This window comes from Meriones unguiculatus, chromosome X (assembly GCF_030254825.1).
Source record: "Meriones unguiculatus strain TT.TT164.6M chromosome X, Bangor_MerUng_6.1, whole genome shotgun sequence".
Classification (NCBI taxonomy): domain Eukaryota; kingdom Metazoa; phylum Chordata; class Mammalia; order Rodentia; family Muridae; genus Meriones; species Meriones unguiculatus.
In genome coordinates, this window is record NC_083369.1 from 62,973,277 (window position 1) to 62,990,397 (window position 17,121).

General features: G+C 37.3%; 1 protein-coding gene across 1 annotated transcript in view; it reads left to right on the top strand.

Moving 5' to 3' along the window:
• Positions 1-16,626, top strand: part of Dnaaf6 (dynein axonemal assembly factor 6) — a 54,605-nt gene extending 37,979 nt beyond the window's left edge. The window contains exons 6-7 of the mRNA XM_021663210.2: positions 12,601-12,686; positions 16,466-16,626. Of these exons, the coding sequence (XP_021518885.2) occupies positions 12,601-12,686; positions 16,466-16,592 (213 nt within the window). The 3' untranslated portion in view covers positions 16,593-16,626. The remainder of the gene's footprint in view (positions 1-12,600; positions 12,687-16,465) is intronic.
• The last annotated feature ends 495 nt before the right edge of the window (positions 16,627-17,121 follow it).

Consider the following 17,121-nt stretch of genomic DNA (forward strand, 5'->3'; position numbering starts at 1 on the left):
ATAATTATAGACATACTACTGTACCTGGCCACAGATGGGTTCTAAACATTTGAACTCAGGTTCACATCAAACCCTTTGCCAAGTGACCCATCTCCTCAGTCCAATACATACATTTTTGGTAAAGAAGTTAAAATAACTTTAAAGGAAACAAAAGGGGAAGGATCAAGAAGGGTACTCAGAATTGCAGGGAGCAACATTAGATTTGTCAGATAAGAAGTGGTCAGCCAAACAAAAACAAAATGAAAAGCTCACAAAAAGCAGGAGTCTATTTTGTGTTGGCCAACTACTTCTTGGGATTTGACCTGCCTTGGAAGTGTGGTTGATATACCAAGTGACACTCTATTGGAGAAAACAGATTTTTTTTTTCTTTGCTAGCTGGTACCAATTGCAAGTAGCCTTCTGGTTAAGGGTGGAACTTTGTGACCTCTTTCCATCTCCATGCTAGGATTTTGTGGTTTTTGAACCTATGTAGGTCTTGTGTGTGCTTTTACATTTTCTGTGAATGCATACGTGCATCGCCTCAGATGTGCTGTTACAGTCTCTGTGAGTTCATACGTGATGGCCTCTTTTGTGCCTGGAGGACACTGATTACATCTACCAATCTGGCTCTAACAATCTTTCTGCCTCCTCTTTCACATAGATCCCTGAGCCTTGAGTTTGATAAAGATGTCTCGTTTAAGACTAAGTGCTTCAGAATAGCTCTGTATAGCTTCCAGTTGTGGGTATCTGTGTTAATTACCATCTACTGCAAGAAGAAGATTCTCTGAGGATGGTTGAGCAATGAACTAATCTATGAATATGTCTTTAGGAGTTATTTAATTGCTATGTGCACAGTCGTTACCAACCTGTGGGTCTTGACCCCTTTTGGGATCTCTTATTAGATATCCTGCATATAGATATTTACATTATTATTCATAACAGTAGCAAAAGTACAGTTATGAAGTAGCAACAAAAATAATTTTATGAGTATCAGCTAGAGTTATCCCCATATCCTTCCAGAAGCCTACCCTGTCTTAGGTCTCCAGCTTGTCACAAGATACCTTAGCTGATGGCTTCTCTTCTCTCTGCAGACCTTCTGTTCTCCCACCTCAGCTCCACTCGGGTCTTATTTCCACCCTCCTCTGGTTCATGGAGACGGAAGATGATACCCTCTAACTAGACAACACTCATAGTGGAGGGAGGGGAACACCAAGCCACCCAAAAGAACATAGTTAGATGTGAAATTTATTCTCCCTATAAGATGTGCAGGGATAAAGATGAAGCAGAGATTGAGGGAATGTCTAACCAATGCCTGGCCCAACCTGAGACCCACTCCCATAAAAGAGAGCCAACATCTGACACCGTTAATGATACTCTGCTATGCTTGCAGATGGGAGCCTACCACAACTCTCTTCTGAGAGGCTCCACCTAGCAGTGGATCTAAACAGATGCCGAGACTCATAGCCAAACGTTGGACAAAGCATAGGGAGTCTTGTGGAAAAGTGGGGGGAAAGACAGAAGGATCTGGAATTGACAGGAGCTCCACAAGAAGACCAACAGAGCCAACTAACCAGGACCCAAGGGGGCTTGTAGAGACTAAAGCACCAACTAAGGACTGTGCATAGACTGACCTAGGCCCCATATACAGATGTAACTTCAGTACAGGCTTCATGTTGGTGTCCTAGTAAGGGGAGCAGAGTCTGTCTTTGACATAGACTCTGTTCCTTGCTTTTTGATCTCTTGCCCCTGGCAAAGCTGCCTCACCAGGCCACAGGGGAAGAGTATGCATTCAGTTCTGCTGCAACTTGATGATCTGAGGTAGATTGGTGGGAGGGGACTTCCCCTTCTCTGAAGAACAGGGGAAGGGGGAGGGGAATACAGAAGGAGGGTGGAATCAATAGGAGAGGAGGGAAAGGCAACAATCAGGATGTAAATTAATTAATTAAGTAAAACAAAAAAAATAATTTTACAGTTGGAGGCCTCCGCAACATAAGGAACTGTATTAAAGGATCACATCATTAGGAAGGTTGAAAAGCAATGCTTTAAGCACAATAATAGTAGTAGCCTTTCTCCTAGGAGCCTATTACCTATCTAGTCTCTGGCATTTGTATTTTTTGTCTTAGTAGGGTATTTTGTCTGTTTTGCTTTTTGCTTTTGGGTTTTGTTTTAGAGAGATAGAGCAGTGAAGCCCATGAAGTTGGTAGGTAGGTAGGTGGTAAGGATCTGAGAGGATTTGGGATAGGGGAAAGAATATTATTAAAATATATTATATGGAAAAATTAATAAAAATAAGGAAGTTGTCAGCCCTAAACATATATACATATGAGCAATAATAAGTGGACTCAGCAGACTATATTTACAAGCATACACACATGTATGTGTTGTGTGTTTGTTTGAAACAAAAATAAAGAAGAGTTCATAAATTTGAGAGGGAATGGGGAGATAGGAAGAATTGGAGGTGGAGAGGACAGTATAGAAATTATGTAAATACAGGACTAATGGATGTGTCTCAAAAAATAAAACAGGTGTTGGTCTTTGGAAGACAGCAGCTTCAGTGTCATGAATAATGGCAGATTGAGCAAATCAAGGAAGTGAGAAAGACACTAACATATAACTCTTATTTAAGGAAGTTTAGTATAAAAGATGGGAGATGGAGGGCTACATGAAACTTTGGAAACATTCTACAAAAGGGTTGTTCTTAGTATGCTTTAAAGCGATGACAAATATCTATCTCGGTATTAACCTTCATTTTTTTTATTGTGTGTCACAAGATCTAATAAACACTAAAAAGTAGTCCTAGTTTAATACCTTAAAGAATGTCTAGTATCAGAAATAGGAGAAGACAGGGAGCAGGACAGGAGCCTTCCACAGAGGCCTCTGAAAGACTCTACCCATCAGGGTATTGAAGCAGATGCTGAGATTCTTAGCCAAACTTTGGGCACAATGCAGGGAATCTTATGGAAGAAGGGGGAGACCTGGAGGGGACAGGAGCTCCACAAGGAGACCAATAGAGCCAAAAAGTCTGGGCTCAGGGGCTCCTGAAGAGACTGATGAATCAACCATGGACCATGCATGGAGAGAACCTAGACCCCCTGCTCAGATGTAGCCCAAGGACAGCTTAGTTTCCATGTGGTTTCCCTAGTAAGGGGTATAGGGGCTGTTTTTGACATGAACTCAGTTGTCTGCTCTTTGATCACTTCCCACTGGCAAGGTGGCCCTACTAGGTCACAGAGGAAGATAATGCAGCCAGTCCTGATGAGACCTGACAGGCTAGGGTCATATAGTAGAGGAGGAGGACCTCCCCTATCAGTGGACTAGGAGAGGAACATGGGAGGGAAGAGGGATAGTGACTGGGAGGAGATGAGGGAGGGGCTACAGCCAAGATACAAATTGAATTAATTGTAATAATAAAGAAAAAAATTTAAAAAGAATGTTGAGGGATGTATAGATGCATTTTCATTTGCTATTACAGGGTATTATCATTTTGTACTCAGAGGCCAGAGATCATTAACTCCTGCCTTAAGAGGGTTAATCTTGAGTGTGTATACTCAGCTCAGATGTATAGTAGTTGCTGAGACCATTCCAGGCCCAAGTTCCGTCCTTTGCAACCACAAAGGATAATCTTGAAAACTAAAGAATTTTTCCACACAAACATCAAAATTGCTTCCTTCTACTGATTAGAAAAGGACAGTTTGTTTGGGTGTGGTAGTGCATGCTTGTAATTCCAGCACTCCAGAGACAAGAGACTCACCACTCAGAAAAATGAAGGATCACCCCAAGTCTGAGGCCAGCCTGATCCACATACTCATGAAACTCTGCCTAAAAAAAAAAAAAAAAAAAAAAAAAAAAGATCAGTGGGAGAGAATTTGGAGATATAATGTGACCGACCACTCAGCACAATTCCTCTCTGCTGACTTTTTCCTCTTTGAAACAGTTTTTCTCTTTTTTGATGACCTAACTCCTAGTTTCTTCCCACATTGTACAATCCTCCTTTCCTTTGCTCCCATATCACTGTTTGCAGTTCCCTTGAGCTTTGACCTATGTCCTTTTCCCTCTATCTGTTTTCTTTTGGTTTAGTCCCTTGGCTTACTTCCCACTTTTTTAGTAGGTGACAGAAACCCAACATGTCCATAAAAGGACTCATAATTGTTTTCTTTGACATCTTTCTCATTCAACTTTCTCATGGCAATATTATTTACTAGGGATCATATAGCAAAGAGATAAGCATTTGCCAAACATAGCAGGCTCAAGCTAAAACCCTAACTCAGCTCTCATTCCTCTTTTCCTTGTATTTCCTAGTATTTCAGCAAGTCTTATTTGTTATACTTTCAAAACATATTTAAAGCCCTCTAGCTTTAATTACCACAGCAATTGATTTTATGTTCCAAATTACCTCCAATTCTTGCCTGGTCCATTTTGATCTCCTCTGATTCATCTCTGTGTTTCTCAACTTTTGAGACAGTGTAAGAGATCTTTATAAAGAAAACAGCCCCAGCACTTCGTAGGATGAATTGGGAGAATGGTGAGTTTGAAGTCAGCAGAGGTTACATAGTAAATTTGAGGCTGGGCTCGACTATATAATAAGACTGTTTTCTAATAAAAGATAGCAAACAAATATACAAAATTAGATCAGACTTTTTTTTAACATAGGCCCCTAAATGCCTTCTTATTGCAGTTAGAATAAAATCCAAATTCCTTTATCCTGATCTGTGAGGTCCTATGTGATCTCAGTCTTACTATCTTTTAGTTTTATCTCATGTTGCATTTTCTTCCTTGCTCATTATTTTCTACTTATTCTAGCCATGTGGTTCTAATCCTTCAGTATGCCAAGTTTTTTCATTCTACCTGGAATATTTGTTTCTCACAAACTAAGTTTATTTCCTACTTTTCAATAATTTTTTATTGTTTGTTGTATTAATTAATACCTCCAGATCTATATTATGGAATAGTAGTAAATAATGAACACATTTCTTATGAGTATCTCCTTTTCTGTTTATTTTTGAGATTGTAATTTAGTTACAATTTAATTTACAATTTAGTTACTTCCCTTTCCTCCTTCCAAACCTTCCCAAATACCTCCCCCAACACTCTCTGAAAGATGGGGTGGAAAGACTATAAGAGCCAGTGGATTAAGGAGTTTCCTGTGAGATAGTGTCTCCCAGTAACATCAAAAGCTGTATTCATAAATTCTCACCAACATAACCACCCAATTGAGCTGAACAAGGATAACACCAATGAACATGCCAAACTAGGTGGGGACAAGCCCACAAGGCTGCAAACCTACATAAAGAACTACAGGCAGTGGAACAAAGCTGGGAGTAGGAGAAGTGGTCCTCTCCAGGAAAGGGCACACCAATATGTTGTCCATTGCCAACAGTGGACCCTGTTGTAACATTGTATGGACTAAACAGGTTACATTTAGGAATGTATGTATATACATATATATGCACACAATAACAATTGATGAATATTTCCTTAGACTAGTTGTAGTATAGTCGGTAAAGGCCTCTGAGCATGCACTTTTTAAGCAAAGACTTAAAGGAGATGAAGAAGTAAAATTTTAGTGTTAGAAGAATCCATCTGAGTAAACATTTGAACCATTGAACCACTGCAGTTTAAGACAGGAAGTGATATTAGAAATATTATAGAAAATAGGAAACTATTCTCAGTAAAATCAGGGCCACCCTGGAAATTGGTAGATGATTTGAAGACAAACAGTAATGGGCATTATAGAGTAAAGGTATGGAAATTTTAATTTCATATGTTTAAGATATGCAAGATGGTTTGTTATCCATATACATAATGAATTAATTACTATAGTCATTTCAATATATATTTATATATAATATTAAATATTAAATATATATACATAAATAACTCTATATGTTATCTTTGGGGTGTGTGTGTGTGTGTGTGTGTGTGTGTGTGTGTGTGTGTATGTGTTAAGGGTACCTAAGTTGAGTCTTAGAAAAATTTTATTATTATAGTCTTCATGCTGTACTTCAAATATTTAGATTTATTCATCTTATGCTATTGAAGTTTTGAACTCGTTTTTCCTGGATCTTATATTCTTCCATCTCTGGGAACCACTCCTCTCAAAATCTCTCTCTCTCTCTCTCTCTCTCTCTCTCTCTCTCTCTCTCTTTCTGTGTGTGTGTGTCTGTCTGTCTCTTTCTGCATTTTAAAAGGTGTACATGTAAGAGAGATCACACAGCATTTTTGTGTTTGTGTCTGGCTTTTGTTACTTCATATGATGTAGGACCTGACATTTTTTTAATGAAGGAGAGGGGCAGGCAGTGATATAAATATGGAACCAACTGAAGACTGTGGGGAAAACAGTGCCCTCAGTAGAGGTACAGATTTTATTTAGACAGAAAATGAAGAGAACATTCAAAAAGGTAAGAAATGAAGGAGAAATGAGGCACTGTGTGATCCAGTGGACCTAACAGAAGATATTGGTGAATCCATGAGTGTAGGAAACAGTAGTGGGAGAGATATGAGTGGCCATATGGTAATTATTAGGTTACAAAAAATAAGGCTTCTTATTGTTGTGAGAAAATGGAGATAGAAGCATAATGGCTTTACTTTGGGTTGTATTGAGGTAGATAGTGGAGCCACTGACTATTTATGGGAAAGTTGGGTGCCTGTGGAATTATGGAAGTTTGTGAATGAGCTGAGCTTGCTTTTTGGTTTTGTAAGCAGTGTCTCACTATGTTCCATACTCTGGTCTTGAACTCCCAATCCTCCTGCCTGTCTTCCAACTGCTGGGGTTACTGGCTATCTCCCCACATCTGGATTTGAACTTACTCTTGACTCCTGTGATAGGAGAGGTGTCATATTTCTGGAACATATTTTAAAAACAGAAGAAATGTGTAGCAATGTAGTACTGGAATGTTTAAAAAGATAATGACATTATAGAAAACTTATATTAATTAAAACTATGCATTATTGATTTTGTTCCCTAGTTTTAGAGAATATATGTTTCTATATAATTATTATTCTTTAGAGATTAATATTTATGTAAATTCAAGGTAAAGATCCATTATTTTTGTATTTTCATTTTCTACAGAAGGTTTTGTTTTGTTTAATAAACTACTGTGGAAAAAAAGGTTTCCATAGCTCAACAATGGGAAGTTAAATTGTTCAAGTGATTCAAAATAAAGCCTACCCAAGTCTCTCTAATCACAATTTCCTGATGTTATGTTGTTTTATAGTGAAACTCAATTTTACTTTTTAAAGAATCAAACGTATCAGGAATAGTGTTCATACTTCTGAAAATAGAAGTATTTTATGATATCTATAGCCTATGAATTAATTTAGAATAGTTTTTAAAATAGCAACACAAAATCATCTGTATATATTGTTTTACTAAAATGCCAGTAAATAGGTTAGAGTAAGCCAAGTTACATATAAAATATTCTAAAATTATTCTTTTTTAAATATGTCTTAATTGGAATGAATGTCATCAATTTCCACATCCCTTTTTGCCTCTAATCCTTCCTATGTCCCACCTCAAGCTGTTAGCCTGTTATTATTATTATTATTATTATCATTTAATGTATATGTACAAATATATATAAATACAACCTGCTGAGTACATTTTTGATGTTTGAATGCATATGACTTTAGGGATGATTATTTTGTATTGGGAAACTAATCAGGCTCAAGCCTAATAGAGCCTGATTCTCTCCTCTCAGCAGTCATTTGCTTGCATTTCCTTGTGTAGGGTTTATTAGCCTTTAGGATTTTCCCCCTTTAGCATTATAATGTTTATTGTTAATGTCATTGTTCAGATCTTGTTTGTGCAGTCATTTCTAAATGAATTCAGTTTGTGAGCTGTGTAAAAGAACCTAAATTCCTTTGTTTTCTCAGTGGTATCCCATACTTGGCAATTTTTAACAAGTTAAGCCTTTTGCACAATCAGAAGTCAACTATTCTCCAAGGTTTCATTGACAATACCAATTATTAACAAGTCTGGCTCATGGTTCAGGAGGGGTTTTCTGCTAAGATTACAAGAGGTTTGTGTGTGTGTGTGTGTGTGTGTGTGTGTGTTTTACTTTTAAAGATCTAAGCAGTTCATAGTAAAGAAACAGCTGTATCCCTTGATCCATGTGACAAGTACAAGTCCTTCCAGTTTTTGGGAGGGGAGTTTCTGTTAATATCCCCATGGAATCTTTATCTTGTGAAATATTGCTGTGCTCCATCCCACCTAATCTGTCTTTTCTCTTGTCCCTTTTTTGAAATATTGTAGCAGACACTTTTAATTTTCTTAAGAGGAAAAATTAGTGAGCTGTTTCTTTGAATTATCTCTCACTGGAACCAAGATAATAACCACTTTGAAGTTCTGCCTAGGAATTCTATCTAAATTTCACATATATCATCATACTTTCCTTCCACAATTATCCTTTCAACCTGTATGAAATACTATTTTACTGTTAAAGATCTAAATATTTCAAAGTTAAGAAACGAATAATTCTATCCCTTGATCCATTTGGCGGATATGAGTCATACAAGGGTATCTCAAATTAACTATCTGACTGAAAAGTTATTTCCGTAAAAGTGGGACTTTCGTCCAATCTAATGATCATTCATTTTGAGTCAGAGTGCCTATAACTGTTTCTGTGAAAAATGTGTTATTTGTTTCACTAAGGCATTTATTAGGTAGATTTGATTTCTAAAATGTATTTTAGAAAATAATTGTTTGAGTAAAAAGTTAACCATAAGAAGTACTTAAATGCTGGCACCTCTAGGCTGTCATTTATCAGAATACTTAAATACAAATTTAATAAAGAACATATAATTCAGAAGCATGTATTGATCCACACATCTCACACTATGGAAACACCATTGTATGTGTTGAGCATTTTAGGAGGAAATTCCAGTATGTCACATTATTTCATGTGCATGTCCCCTAAAGCATACTGGACTCTCTAAATAACTAAAATGTCAGGTCACCTAGCTTATCTTAGAAAAGGCTTCATAATTTACCTAAACTTTGGATTCCATTCTTTTACCCCTTCGTTTACAGAAATTGTATGTCCTCACACAGTTATGCATGTATAACACAGTTCATGTCAACTCTCATCACAAAAAGAATAGATGTTCTTCTGGCTAGTTTATGTCACCTTGACACAAGCTAGAGTCGTTTTTGAAGAGGTAGCCTCAGTTGATAAAATGTTCCCACCCAGTTGGCCCTTGAGCAAGCCTGCTGTGCATTTTTTGTAGTTTTTTTAAATGTTTTTATTTATTACAATTTATTCACTTTTGCCTGGAAATTTCATGATTTCCTTGTTTATAATTGCTGAGTAGTATTCCATTATGTAAATGTACCACAATTTCTGTATCCATTCCGCAACTGAGGGTTGTTTCCAGATTCTGGCTATTACAAATAAAGCTGCTACGAACATGGTTGAGCAAATGTCCTTGTATACTTGAGCATATTTTGGATATATGCTTAGGAGTCGTATAGCTGGATCTTGAGGAAGCACTATTCCTAAATGTTTGAGAAAGCACCAAATTGATTTCCAAAAAGGTTGTACAAGTTCACTTTCCCAACAGCAAGGAAGGAGGGTTCCCCTTTCTCCACATCCTCTCCAGTATGTGCTATCACTTGTGTTTTTTATCTTAGCCGTGGTGATGGGTGTAAGGTGAAATCTCAGTGTCATTTTGATTTGCATTGCCCTGATGACTAAGGATACTGAACATTTAATTAAGTGTTTCTCTGCCATTTAATAGTCCTCTGTTGAGAATTCTCAGTTTAGCTCTGTACCCTATTTTTTAATTGGGTTACTTGACTTGTTGATGTTTAATTTCTTGGGTTCTTTATATATTCTGAATAGTAGCTCTCTGTCAGATTTGGGGTTGGTAAAGATTCTTCCCCAATCTGTAGGCTGTTGTTTTGTTCTGATGACAGTGTCCTTTGCATTACAGAAATTTTCAGATTCATGAGGTCCCATTTATTGATTGTTGATCTTAAAGCCTGTGCTGTTGGTGTTCTGTTCAGGAAGTTGTTTCCTGTGCCAATGAGTTCAAGTCACTTCCCCACTTTTTCTTCTTTGTAGGCAAATGGTGGGAACTAGAAAAGATCATTGTGAGTGAGGTATCCCAGAAGCAGAAATACACACATGGTATATACTCACGTATAAGTGGATATTAGACATATAATATAGGATAATCACACAAAAATCTGTACACCTAAGGAAACTAAGCAAGAAGGAGGACCCTGGGTAAGATGATCAATTCTCATGCAGAAAGGCAAATGGGATGGACATTTGAAGAGGGAGAAAACAGGGAACAGGACAGGAGTCTACCACAGAGGGCCGTTGAAAGACTCTACCCAGCAAGGTATCAAAGCAGATGCTGAGACTCATAGCCAAACTTTGGGCAGAGTGCAGGTAATCTTATGAAAGAAGGGGGAGATAGAAAAACCTGGAGGGGTCAGGAGTTCCACAAGGAGAACAACAAAACCAAAAAATCTGGGCCCAGGGGGCTTTTCTTTGACTTATACTCCAACCAAGGACCATGCATGGAGATAACCCAGAACCCCTGCACAGATGTAGCCCATGGCAGCTCAGTGTTCAAGTGGGTTTCCCTAGTAAGGGGAACAGGGACTGTCTCTGACATGAACTCAGTGGCCTGTTCTTTGATCACCTCTTCATGAAGGGAGGAGCAGCCTTACCAGGCCACAGAGGACGACAATGCAGCCAGTCCTGATGAGACCTGATAGGCTAGGTTCAGATGGAAGGGGAGGAGGACCTCCCCTATCAGTGGTCTTGGGGAAGGACATGGGAGGAGATGAAAGGAAGGTTTGATTGAGAGGGGATGAGGAAGGGGACTACAGCTGGGATACAAACTGAATAAAGTATAACTAATAAAAATAAATTACCTAAAAATTATTCACTTTGTATTCCTGCTGTATCCCCTTCTCTTGTCCCCTCCCAATTCTGCTGTCACTCTCTCTTCTCCCCCTATGCCCCTCCCCAAGTCCACTGATAAGGGAGGTTCCCCTTCCCTTCCATCTGACCCTAGTCTATCAGGTCTCATCAGGACTGGCTGCATTGTCTTCCTCTGTGGCCTGCTGTCCATTTTTTAAATTTTTGATTGATGTAGGAGGGCCCAGCTCACTATGGATGATGACATTCTTGGGCAGGTGTTCCTGGGGTAGATAAGAATAGCACGCCATGGTGACCAAGCCAGTAACAGCAGCCTTCCTCTATGGCTTCTGCACCAGTTCATGCCTCCAGTTTCCTATCCTGGAGGATAATGAACTACAAACTTTAAGCTGAAATAAACCTGTTCTTCCTCAAGTTGTTTATGGTCATAGCGTTTTATAACAGCAATAAAACCTTAAGACAGATGTAAATTATAGAAGAGCAGTTTTGTGGTAAAATATACATTTATCATTGGTGACATTTGGTGTATTCATAGTGCAGTGTAACCATTGTTAGTATCTAATTCCTAATTATTTTCATATACCTAAGAGGAAATCTCATACACATTAAGCAGACAGCACTCTTCTCCATTCCCCAGCCCCTATACAACTCCAGTCTACTTTTTGTCCCTCCATTGACTTGTTCTGAACATGGCATATAAATAGATTCCTACAAAATGCACCTTTTAATGTTTGGCTTCTTTCCTTTAGTACAATGTTTTCAGGATTTATCAAACAATGCTCTTTGCTAGAGAAATGACTCAGCAGGATGGAGTACGAGTGGCTCTAGCAGAGGGCATGGATTTTATTCCTAACACCCACATGGTAGCTAACAATTTCCTGTAAATCCAGTCACAGGAGTTTCAATGCCTTCTTCTGACCTCCACACACTAAGTATACATGTGGTGCACAGACAAACATGCAGACAAAACATGCCTACAAATCTTTAAAAAATAATAAACTTTGTTCTTTTCTCCAGTGGAATATTCTGTGTGTAAGTGTTACTTTGTCCATGTATCAGTTGATACATATTTTGACTCTTTATACCTTTGGACTATGATGAAAAACGATGCACAAATTTTTGAGTATGTTTTTTTTTCTTTTCTCTACTTTTCTTTTCTTTTTTTTTTATCACTGCTATTGTTTTTAGGCAAGGTCTCATGTAGCCCAGGCCTTTCTCAAACTCAATACATAGCCACAATTGGCCTTGGGTTCCTTGGACATATTACCAAAAGTGGAACTTCTTCTGGGCCTTATGGTAACTGTGATGAGACATTTGTATATGAAGTATGCTAAACTAGTAGGTAGTCCTTCCTGGGAGGTGGAGGTTATATTATTATTTTTCTTTTGTTAATTTAACTTTTCTGGATGTCAATACTTCCCTAGGAAATGTGGTATTGGTATTTTTATTACAAATTGGCATCATCAACCTGCACTTAAATGAAACATATATATATATGAAGGTGGTCAAAGGTCCCTACCAATTGTAGTGCTGAGTCAGTTTAGTCACACTACTGATGGCTACCCTTTATCCACTGACTAAACTTCTCTGTCTCTCCACAAGAGAAATGGAGGTAATAACTTGTTTCTTAAAATTCATAAAAGAAAATCACATAGAATTCCTCATATATCCTAGTGCTTTTAAAAGTAACTGCTGGTCAAAATGACAGTATTTTCTCATGTTATCTCAGGTGAAAATTAAACTACCCGATACAAATCCTTCTGAAATTCAAATTGACATCCAAGAAATGTATCTTGATCTTCGCACTCCTAAAAAGTGAGTAAAGCATGAGATTGAAATAGACTACAATGACATTAATGAGTCATTAGAATACTTCCTATTAAAGTATAGTTATTTTTTCATCAACCTTAAAATCCTTAAGAAGGTGAAATTTCCATTGATCATGCAGACATTTTGATCTACACAATAAATTGAATATGAGTGCTAGACTATAACTGTGGTGAAGTGCTTGCCTAACGTGCACAGGAGTCTGTAGTCAGTCCAAAAATGTTTGGAAATACCTAGGTTTCATATTTTGCAGGTGCATAATAGGTGTGGGTTGACCCCATTGGAACATAATCCTTGACATTCCAATATAGTTCTGCCTATCAGAAAGAAAGAAAAGAAAAGAAACACAGCTAGAAGTGAAATTCTGCTAAGCTGTAAGCCTTGCTTACATACTAATATGATGTTTGGTTCAATGGTTATATAAAAGAAGCATTACCTTTAAACTTTCTTGATGTTAGTAGGCCTCAAAGATAAAATTAGAATATGTCCATTTTTGAAAATGCACAAAATCATTCTTCTTATTACATTAGTTCAAGTCATGTTCCGCAGACAACACATACAGGAAAAGTCTTACAAAATATTTCATCTGAAGCATAGATAAAAGGGATGGGAAGCTCCAATTGGGATGTAAATTAAATGAATTAATTAATGAAAAAAAGAACAGCTATGCCTCTTAAAACTAAATCTTTAAAAAGGATATTGTTGGAACTGAGTGTGTGTTAGATAAAATACCTAAATATGTCACATATTTGTTCAGTTTCCATGTGGATATGCAGTAGTAAGCACATATCTGTGATTGCTGTGGCCCTTTCTCTGGAACTCATCACTATTTCCCACTGGGTTTAAGAGGCAGGTAGTTCCTGGAACATTCTCTTCCATTATTATCAGTATCTACAATCCTCTTTTGTTGAGCTTAGTTACGGCTTTGAGAAGATTAAAAAAAAATAGTCAACAAAAGACCACTTTTTATTTCTGCAGTAGATTCATTTAATGCAAAATGATCTTCAGATGAATATTTATCTAAACCTTCTTCTGATTATTCCCCACCATTTAAAAACATAGTCTCATAAAAATATTTCATCCTACAAAAATTAGATTCACTCTTCTTACCACCACTCAGAGGATTAGTTAAGCTTTGCACTGTATTTTTATATGCATGCATTCTTTCTCTAACCTTAGTAAGGAAAGTTAGTTAAAAGAACAGTCAGTCAGTCTTCTGTGATATTTTCATGCTTGCTAAAACTGCACGCATATCTACACTCTGCACAGTTAATTTCCGTTTCTCCAGCAGTTCTCACTGTCACCATCAATCTTGAGGCAGCTGTTCTAGCTCTGCCATCATTCCAGATATCCATCAAAGCTCACTAAATGAAAGTCTCTCACCGAGGTACTTTTCCACATAGATCTTGGGCTGCACTAGGTCGTGTGTATACTCCATTTATACTTTGCAATATCTAAATAACATGTACAAATGAAAAATAACATACATACTTCCCAAGATTGCTTTCTATTGTTATGGTAAAAGACTGACCAAAGGCAACTTGGGAAGGAGAGGGTTTATTTCATCTTTACAATTCTCTGGCCATATTCAATCATTGATGAAAGCCAGGCCAGGAACCTGGAGAGACAAGAACTGAAGTAGAGGACATGGAGGAGAGCTTGTTACTGGCTTGTTCTTCATGGCTTGCTCAGCTTGCTTTCTTATACAAACCAGACCCACCTATCCAGGGGTGAAACCAACTGCAGTGGGTGGGGCCCTCCCTCCTACTGACCACTAATTTAAAAAATGTCCTATAGACATGCCTACATGCCATTCTGATAGGCAATTCCTCAGTTGAGGTTCTTTCTTCCCAGTGACTCAACTTTCTGTCAAGTTGACCAAATTAGCCAGCACATGTACTTAAGTTAGGTATTAAATAATCAGTAAAGGGAGTAACAACTCTTAAGCAAACTTAACTAAAATAGAAGAGAAATATAGGATTATTTGAGCATCTTTTAAAGCTATGCTGTTACCTCAAACTGTATAATCATAAATATGCCTTGGCGTGAGTGTATACACATCCCAAACTACTTCGCTTACTTTCTATCCACAACATTCTGTGATGTTGTGTTTATGCGCTAAAAAATGTTTTCATGGAAGACATTATGTTCATGTATCTAAAGGTAGAACAAGTGAATTTATTTTAATTAAATCGAGTAGTGATTTCAGTCAAACAGTAGTAATATGCATTGTATTTTCTTAAAGCCCTAATAGTTTAGCACTATTCAACCAAAGGAGAGGTTTGATGGTTTTTTGGTTTTTTTGTTGTTGTTGTTGGTTAGGTTGAATTAGCTAGAAAAGAAGAAAGATTAGGGACCAACAATTTCCAGAATCTTCTGAATTTTGCTTACATATTGAAGTTTCATTAGTTTTGTAATTTAATTCTTAAAATATTGTAAATAAATGCTTTAAAGTGGTCATCAAAACCATTAAAAAGAGAATTATAAAATTTAGTTTTCAAGAAGTTACCTCCCTACTTTTACAAAATCAGATTCCTAAGGGTGAGGCGAGAGTTTAGGAGGTAAAGAGTTTGGCACATAAGCATGAAGCCCTGCAATCCAATGCCACATAAAAGCCAGGGACAGAGCTTGCTGACTAGTTTTAGGCATAGTAGAGGCCTGTCCAAAAAAAAAAAAAAAAAAAGACCCACCAAAATCAGTCAGTCAAACAAACAAAAATCCAAAACCATGAAAAGCAATGGAAAAAGATCAACCTCTGGTCACCATATGTACTCCTTTGCATATGTACACCACCCACACAGAAACACAAATACATACAAAATGCCAGATTTTGTTACTGAATTGTATCCAGGTGACTTTTTCTGTCTGCCTTGAAAAAAAAAAAAAAAAAAAAAACAGCAGCAACAATGCCAACAAAAACACTCAAGCCTTGTCTCCCGGGAAAGTGAGGTTTAGTAAGTGTTCCATATTTAAATTTCTTCAGGTGTCAGCATATGCTGACCCTATGCATAACTCAGATTCATACCACTGTGACAGAATTACAGCTACCTTATCACAGTGATACATTTAAAAGCATACAACTGTCCAGCAGCTGAGCCATACACAGCATAATAAACCAGCAACCTATCACAGCAGCTTTTCTTTTTTTTTGGGGGAGGGGAGGTCAGTGTGTAGTAGAGAGAACCAGAGGCAAGCAGAAAGAAATATTTTCATTGATGTGGCATTGAAATCATCCCAGGCCAAATATTTAAAGCCTACATATGTAGTAGATGCTCAGCCTAAGGTGGCATTCACAGAAGTATTAAAGAATCACTCCAATATCAGATTTGTATCTGCTGTCTGCATTCCACCTACACATATATTAGACTGATACCAGATTAGCCCAACAAACTCAGGGGCATGGTTCCATTTCTCAGCCTGGAGGCATAACCTGACACTGTTTATACAATGCAAAGTGAGGTCGATTTAAAGAAAAAGAGAGAATCAATCAAAGCATCTGGTTAGATTTTTTTTTTTAAGGAGATGGGTTCTTACCTTCTTAGAAGTATAGAGACAAACTGGTATATGAGCTGTGTTAAATAAGTATATTTTTATTCAGCATGTATTTTGTCTAAATTATTTTGTGGGAAAGTCAAACATACTGGTGACAAGGCATACATATATACATACATACACACACACACACACACTGCCTTACTGAAAATGTCACTTTAGGAAGTTAATCCCAGGTTCTAATCTTCTTCTGGTTTATCTTATCTCATTTTCAGGAAGCTGTTAGTAAACTTTCCCCAGCCCGTGCACTATAACACTGCTAAAGCAGCCTACATCTGGGAAGTTGAAACACTTGAAGTCAGGATGGCCCTGAAAAGGGAGTTTGACTATAGTCTTTCCTGAAACTTCATGAATAAGGAGAAGAGACAGAGAAATTCATGGCGGTGATAACACTTTTTGTAACTTTGAATAGTGCTTGTTTGTGTTCTCTATTTTTCTGATGTATTTTAGAAAGGTTCAGTATTTTAGTGGTGTTTCGATCATATACAGTCAAGTCTATTACTGATGGGCAACATGGTTTGTCCCATACAATAAGGTGCTGGTTCACTTTTATAGTGAGAGCTGAATAAAATATTTACAGGTTAATCAGCTAGATTACTACATGATCAATCACACAGAGGAACTATGATCATAAAATAAGTGATTCACTTAAGTCAGCAGTATGAAGATATTAAGCTTATTAATTACCTACTATAGAAGCTGCTACATAGAGATCCATTATTATTATTATCACCAGAAAAAATGTATTTGGTTGCTTTTTCATTGATTTTTATCAAATAATTTAAGTTGTTTGCAATCAAGGCTCTCAATATTGTTCTGGAACATACAAGTAACAAAGGGTTATAAATAATTTGCCTTGTCATATAAGCCA